The sequence below is a fragment of the Carlito syrichta genome, unplaced genomic scaffold (assembly GCF_000164805.1).
Source record: "Carlito syrichta isolate Samal-C Ts95f unplaced genomic scaffold, Tarsius_syrichta-2.0.1 Scaffold79789, whole genome shotgun sequence".
Classification (NCBI taxonomy): Eukaryota; Metazoa; Chordata; class Mammalia; order Primates; family Tarsiidae; genus Carlito; species Carlito syrichta.
In genome coordinates, this window is record NW_007023885.1 from 78,241 (window position 1) to 85,936 (window position 7,696).

Consider the following 7,696-nt stretch of genomic DNA (forward strand, 5'->3'; position numbering starts at 1 on the left):
AAAAAAAAAAAAAAACGAATTATGATAAGACGGTGCCCAGATGCCTGACCACCTGATTCCCTAATTACCTAAGCCTGCCTGCAAGAAACTCACTGTCTATATGTAAGCTATGCAGCTGCCCTGCGTTTCTCCCCACATGAATAATAAGAGTCATAACAGCAAATACATAGACAGTGCTTACTATGTGCCTGTTACTGTTTTCAGTGCTATATGTATATTCTGTTTACATATGTATTATGTATATATAAGTTTTATATATACATATATTTTTGAGTTGGAGTCTCACTCTGTCGCCCAGGCTGGAGTGCAGTGGCATGATCATGGCTCACCACAGCCTTGACCTCCTGGGCTTAGGCAATCCTTCCTCCTCAACCTTCCAAGTTAACTGGGACTACAGACACATGCCACCACACCCAGCTAAATTATTCATTGTTTGTAGAGATGAGGTCTCACTAGGTTGCCCAGACTGGTCTCCAACTCCTGGGCTCAAGCAATCCACCCCACTTTGGCCTCCCACTGTGCTGGGATTACAGACATGAGTCATCACACCTGGCCTCCAATCAGGATTATTTAAAGGAAATCCCCTTTCATTTCATCCATACTTTACATGTATTATTCATTCAGTTATACTTTCATAGGTAGTGCCACTGTTATTTGCAATTTACAGATAAGGAAACTGAAACATAAAGAGATGAAGTAATTTTCCCAGAGTTACGAAGTTTGGAAATAGCAGAAACAGCCTTCAAAACCAAGCAATTTACTTTTTTTTAATTTTAAATATGTGAGGTACAATTCAGGGTTAGGTATACAAATGTTCACTATGCAGGTAGCCTTGGGCAATTTACTCTTAATTACCATGTCACACCGTTTCTCCTACAGCAGACATTTGGTTGATATTTTGGAATGAATGAATGAATGAAAGTGAATGAATGAATTGGGCCCCAAAGCCATGCCTTGCCTCAGTTTCACAGACAAGGGGTCACCCTGCTGAGAGATGTTCCTTTCATGTCTGCCAGACCTCTCTGCACCCAGAACACTGGGCATGTAAGAGTCGACTTCTGCCTGTGGGGTCTCTGATGGCCACATTCTCTGTCTCCACAGCCAGAGCAGACAGTCCTGATAGACAACTGTCGACAGCAGTGCACATGCCATGCGGGTAAAGGCATGGTGTGCCAGGACCACAGCTGCAAGCCGGAGCAGGTGTGCCAGCCCTCCGGAGGCGTCCTGAGCTGTATCACCAAAGGTGCTAGACTGGGGTTGGGACTGGCGCTGGGGCTGATGCCACTAACACAGAGGACGGGGTCTCTGGAGCAGAGGGTGGGTGACCGGGATGTTCACAGTGGAAGGTGAGCAGGACTAAGGATGGAAGTCTCAGACCTGAGGACCCCTCATTTGGGTTTCTCAGGGATAGGGACAGAGACCATCCACTCTGGGAGGGGAGACCATTGCAGGGAATCCAGGCCGTGGGGAACCCTCAGGGCTGGAATTCCCAGGGCAGATGTCAGAAACCCTCAGTGTAAGGCAGGGATGGGCACACCTTTTCTCTGAGGGGCTAGGTGGTAAGTATTTAAGATTGCAAGCTGTACGATCTCGATCACAACTACTGACTATGCCGTTGTGACACGGAAGCAGCCTAGACTATGGAGGTGAAGAGGTGAAGCTCCAGTAAAACTTGACAACACAAGAACACACAGCCTGAGGTGCCATAGGCAGCTACCACTGGTATGTGGGATTAGACTCAGGGCTTCAGACACCAGCACCAAAGGACAGGGGAGAGACTGGGATCACCAGGAACAGGGATAGAAAGTGGAGTGCTAAACCAGGCTCGGTGGCTCAGCCTATAATCCCGCACTTTGGGAGGCTGAGGTGAGTGGATTGCCTGAGCCCGTGGGTCCAAGACCCACCTGGGCAACTTGGCGAGATCTTATCTCTACAATAAATAAAATGAGCAACCAGGCATGGTAGCGCGTGCCTGTGATTCTGGCTACTCGGAAGGCTGAGGTGGAAGGATCGCCAGAACCCAGCAGGTCGAGGCTGCAGTGGCCGGGAGTGGCTACTGCACTCCAGTGTGGGCGACAGAGTGAGACTCCAACTCAAAAAAAAAAAAAAAAGAAAGAAAGTGGAGTGCTGAGGTCTCTGGCACAGAGATTCCACCAAAGTGGAACCCTTTGAACTGGGGGGAGCCCACTTAAGTAGAAGATCAGGATGTCCAGGGGTACAGTCTCAGACATGGGCCCCTGTGAGACGAAGTCAGGTTCACAGAGCTACCGCCAGAGCTGGTTTCTTAGGGTAAAGGGCAGAGGACCCCCTCAAGGATAAGAGAACGGGACCTCCAACACTGAGGGGGAGGGGCTGAGACCCTTGGGTCTGATGAGCAGCATAACAGGGACTCCCAGGGACGGAGGGTACATGGGTCAGGGTCCACTCACAAGACAGAAACCACAGTCATTTGAATGGGGAAATGTTAATGTCAAGGTCAAGACTTATTTACTCGTAATAGGGGATTAACTACTACAGGGTAAAGAGAACACTAAGAATGCAAATATAGGCCAGGTGTGGTGGTTCACACCTGTAATCCCAGCACTTTGGGAGGCAAAAGCAAGAGGACTGCCTGAGCCCGTGGGTTTGAGACCAGCCCAGGCAACTTGGCAAGATCTTGTCTCTACAATAAATTAAAAAATTAGCCAGGCGTGGTGGCACACGCCTGTAGTTCCAGCTACTTGGAAGACTGAGGCGGAAGGATCACCTGAACCCAGCAGGTCGAGGCTGTGGTGGCCATGAGTGTGTCGCTGCACTCCAGCCTGGGCAACAGAGTGAAACTCCTCTTCAAAAAAAAAAAAAATGAAGAATGCAAGTATAGCAGATACAGGGAGCAGAACACTCAAGGAAGGGAGAAATTGAGAAGGTCTCCACCCCGAGGCTGATTCGGATCATTGGAGAGGGTGCGGCTGTAGTCCACTGGGCGACAGAGAGATTTATGCAGGCTGGAGCTGGCAAGAAGGAAACCCCTCACCGGAAGCCAACTGGGGCCAGTGGAACTGGCAGAGCGTGGCCCCACCACCCGCAGGAGCTGGAAGGGCCCAGCAGGCTGGAGGCGGGACCAAGAGCTCCTCCCTCCTGCGGTGTCTCTCCAGCGACCTCTACTGACAAAGCTCGGCTCAGCAGATGGATTTAAAACAAGGCAATCCGTTGGTAACTAGCACAGGAGGAGAGAGGAGGAAGTTTGAAAGTTGGTGTCCTGCACACAGGGGTTCCAAAAGCTGGGGTCGCAGATACAGTGATCCTTGGGCCAGGGTCTTGGACACAGACGCCTTCCAGAGCAGGGCCTTAGAAATGAGACACCCCCAGGCTAATGTCTCAAACACAGTAACCATCAGGGATAGAGACCTGCAGAGAGACCCCCAGGCTGTGAGACTTAGACATGGGGCCCCAGCGTTAGAGTCTCAAATGTTGGGACTCCTGGCACTGGGTTCTCACCAGAAGATCCCCCAAGACCCTAGTCTTGGATACCAAGACTTCCAGGACCTGGGTTGCAGATGTAGTGACCCCTTAGGGGCTGGGATCTCAGGCATGGAGGACCCTGGGGCCCAGCCCTTGAACAAAGAGAACCCTGGGGCTGGGGTCTCAGACATAAGGACCCCTGAGGCTCAGGTCTCAACCTGGGTCTCCTAGGGCTGAGATCTCAAGCAAGGGGACCCTGGAGACTGCATCTCAAACAGAAAATTGCTGAGTCTGGGTACCAGACATAGGAACCCTAGAGCCTGGGTCTTGCCTGTAGGGACTCCAGGACCTGGGACTCAGACAGGATAGTGCAAGGCCTGGATCTCAGAGACAGAGACTCTAGGGCCTGGGTCTTAGCTATAGGGACCTCTGGGGCCTGGGCCTCAGATGTGGGACCTTTGATGGCTGGGTCTTAGACACAGTCCCCCACAGGGCCTGAATGTCAGATGTGGGGGACTTCTAGGGCCTGGTCTTGAAATAGTGAACTGTAGGGCCTGGGTCTTAGGCACAGAACTCTGGAGTCTGGTTTCTCCTGCAGTATCCCTGGCACAGACTGGGGCAGATGCGGGGGAGCAGTTCTTGCAGTGGGCAGCCCCTCAAGTCCTCTTTCTTCTGCCCCCAGACCCGTGCCACGGTGTGACATGCCGGCCACAGGAGACATGCAAAGATCAAGGTGGCCAGGGTGTGTGTGTGCCCAACTATGAGGCCACATGCTGGCTGTGGGGCGACCCACACTACCACTCCTTCGATGGCCGAGACTTCGACTTCCAGGGCACCTGTAACTACGTGCTGGCAGCAGCAGGCTGCCCGGGGGTCAGTGCCCAGGGTCTCACACCCTTCACTGTCGCCACCAAGAATGAGAACCGGGGCAACCCTGCTGTGTCCTACGTGAGGCTCGTCACCGTGACTGCCCTCGGCATCAACATCTCCATCCACAAGGGCGAGATCGGCAAAGTCCGGGTATGTTCAGCAGGATGACGCCCTGAGCTCTCTGTCTTCACCTTGGCCCGAAACAAAATGGCAGCAATAATTACAGCAAAAATATCCTTTTACTGAGAATTAAGCAAGTCTCACCCCTTGCTGAGGGCTTTAACATAGGACTTCAGCATTTGCCTTTGTATAGACCTGGGTTTGAATCCAGTCTCTCCTCCTCGTGGGCTGTATTATGTTGGGCAGGTGACTTCACTTGGTAGGCCTCAGTTTCTTCATCTGTGAAATGGGCATCATAGTGGTCCCTGCCCCACAGTAAGGTGGCGCGGTAACATACTCAGCTCAGCATCTGGCCCAGGTAATCATTCACGAGTGAGAGGCCAGTACATGGAAAGAAATTCAGGGAGATGGGCCACTATTTCTACCCAGGGAAACGGCAGTTCACAAAGACAGAGTGAGGTTTGGACCAGGGCAGGCTGAATAAATGATGGTGAGCGAGTGGAAGAGATGTTCAGACAGTTGCACAAAGAATGAGGAGGAACGGAGGGAAGAGGAGAGAGACAGAGACAGAGAGAGAAAGACAGAAAGACACAGAGAGACAGAGATACAAAGAGGAACTCTGAGAAAGATGGAAAGCTCTAGAAAGAGAAATAGACCTAAGTGAAGAGAGAGGGGGAGATACAGAAAGAGGAAGGAAGGAGACAGGTCAAGAAAGAGATCCAGAAGAAGTAGAGTGGGGGTTTATTCTCCAGGGCCTGGACTAGAACAGATGTCCCGTTTGTCAAGTGACTATACAACTATTAGTCGGGAGGAAGGCTGTGGCAGCTCCGAGGCCCTGGCAGGAAGAGAGAGGGAGCAGGGGGGCAGAGCTGGGGCCTCCCCACCTCGGGTGACCTCTGTTTGCCTCTCCCCTCCTCCCCCCAGGTGAACAGTGTGCTGACAGCGCTGCCTGTCTCCGTGGCCAGTGGGCAGCTTTCCGTGACCCAGGGTGCATCCAAGGCGTTGCTGGCGGCCGCTTTTGGGCTGCAAGTCAGCTATGACTGGGATTGGCGTGTAGAAGTGACACTACCCAGTAGCTACCATGGCGCAGTATGCGGGCTCTGCGGGAACATGGACCGCAACCCCAACAATGACCAGCTCTTCCCTAACGGCACACTGGCTCCCTCCATACCCATCTGGGGTGGCAGCTGGCGAGTCCCAGGCTGGGACCCACTGTGCTGGGACGAATGTCAGGGGTCCTGCCCAACGTGCCCTGAGGACCAGCTGGGGGAGTATGAGGGCCCTGGCTTCTGTGGTCCCCTGGCCCCTGGCACAGGAGGCCCCTTTGCCGCCTGCCATGCCCATGTGCCACCTGACAGCTTCTTCAAGGGCTGTGTTCTGGATGTCTGCCTGGGCGGTGGGGCCCACGACATACTTTGCCAGGCGCTGGCTTCCTACGCTGCCGCCTGCCAAGCCGCTGGGATTGTCATCAAAGACTGGCGGGTGCAGGCCGGCTGTGGTGAGTGTTGAAGGGAGCAGAGCATGGATGTCTCTGCCAGGCGGTTTGGTTTCACTGCAGTCCTTCTGGGTCTTTTTGTTCCTTTCTCTCTTTGTCTCTCTGTCTCTTGGTGCTTCTCTGTCTCGCTTTGGTTGCCTCCAACTGTCCTCTCTGTCTCAATCTCTCCCTCCATATCTCCTTCCGTTTGTTTGGATCCCTCTGTCTCTCTCTCTCTCTCTCTCATTTATTTCTCTGTCTCATACTCTGCCTCTCTCCCTGTCTGTCTGACCCTCCGTCTCTGTCTCCTCCCACCCTGTCCTCAGACTGCAGCCCTGACACCATTCTCTGTTTCCTTCTCTGCCCACAGAGATCCCCTGCCCAGACAACAGCCACTACCAGCTCTGTGGCCCACCCTGCCCTGCCAGCTGCCCGTCCCCTGCACCCCCCACGACCCCAGCCTTATGTGAGGGCCCCTGTGTCGAGGGCTGCCAGTGTGACAAAGGCTTCGTGTTGAGTGCCAACCGCTGCGTTCCCGTGGACGGCGGCTGTGGCTGCTGGGCCAACGGCACCTATCACGAAGCAGGAAGCGAGTTTTGGGCTGATGCTACCTGCTCCCAGCGGTGCCGTTGTGGACCTGGGGGTGGCTCGCTGGTCTGCACACCTGCCAGCTGTGGGCAGGGTGAAGAGTGTGCCCTCCTGCCCTCCGGTCAGCATGGCTGCCACCCCATCAGCACGGCTGAGTGCCAGGCCTGGGGTGACCCCCATTACATCACCCTGGACGGGCATCGATTTGACTTCCAAGGCACCTGTGAGTACCTGCTGAGCGCACCCTGCCATGGACCACCCAAGGGGGCTGAGAACTTCACCGTCACTGTAGCTAATGAGCACCGGGGCAGCCAGGCTGTCAGCTACACCCGCAGCGTCACCCTGCATATCTACAACCACAGCCTGACCCTGAGTGCCCGCTGGCCACGGCAGCTACAGGTGAGGAGGACTGTGGGCCAGACAGGAGCACGTGCCAGCCCTGGGGTTGTCTTAGGTGGTAAGCCGTCTACCATTCCCCGGAGCACTCTTCACAGCTCAGCTGGGGCATGATGGAGGGGTTCTGAGTATAGGCCTTCGAGCCAGATGGCATGGAGCAGTGGTTTCCTCTCCCCTCTGAAGTTTATTCCCCTATAAAATGGGTCTAAGAAACGTACCTGCTTCAGAAAAGCCTGCGCCAGTGACATCGTGTCTACAGATGCTCGTTTTTATTACAAGAGGAGATGTCACATGCTCAGGGTCCCACAAGTAGGAGGTGGTGGAGCCAGGATTCAAACCTGTATTCGCGCCGCTCACCGCCCCCGATCCCCGGCCCGCAGGTGGACGGCGAGCTCGTGGCGCTGCCCTTCCAGCTGGACTCGCGCCTGCGCGCGCACCTGAGCGGCGCCGACGTGGTGGTGACCACGACCTCCGGGCTCTCGCTGGCTTTCGACGGGAACAGCTTCGTGCGCCTGCGCGTGCCTGCGGCGTACGCGGGCGCCCTCTGTGGCCTGTGCGGGAACTACAACCAGGACCCTGCCGATGACCTGACCGCGGTGGGTGGGAACCCGGGCGACTGGCAGGTGGGCGGTGCCCCGGGCTGTGGGGAGTGCGTGCCCGGGCCCTGCCCGCAGCCGTGCACGCCGCAGCAGCAGGAAGCCTTCGGCGGCCCAGACGCCTGCGGCGTGATCTTGGCCACCGACGGCCCGCTGGCACCCTGCCACGACCTCGTGCCACCCGCGCAGTACTTCCAGGCCTGCTTACTGG

The 7,696-nt window shown here is 55.1% G+C and overlaps 1 protein-coding gene across 1 annotated transcript in view; it reads left to right on the forward strand.

Annotated features, from left to right (window-relative positions):
- The window catches only part of FCGBP (Fc fragment of IgG binding protein), a 41,956-nt gene that overhangs the window by 23,791 nt on the left and 10,469 nt on the right, over nt 1-7,696 (forward strand). Inside the window, exons 11-15 of the mRNA XM_021710667.1 lie at nt 1,102-1,243; nt 4,124-4,461; nt 5,356-5,929; nt 6,276-6,892; nt 7,270-7,688. Of these exons, the coding sequence (XP_021566342.1) occupies nt 1,102-1,243; nt 4,124-4,461; nt 5,356-5,929; nt 6,276-6,892; nt 7,270-7,688 (2,090 nt within the window). The remainder of the gene's footprint in view (nt 1-1,101; nt 1,244-4,123; nt 4,462-5,355; nt 5,930-6,275; nt 6,893-7,269; nt 7,689-7,696) is intronic.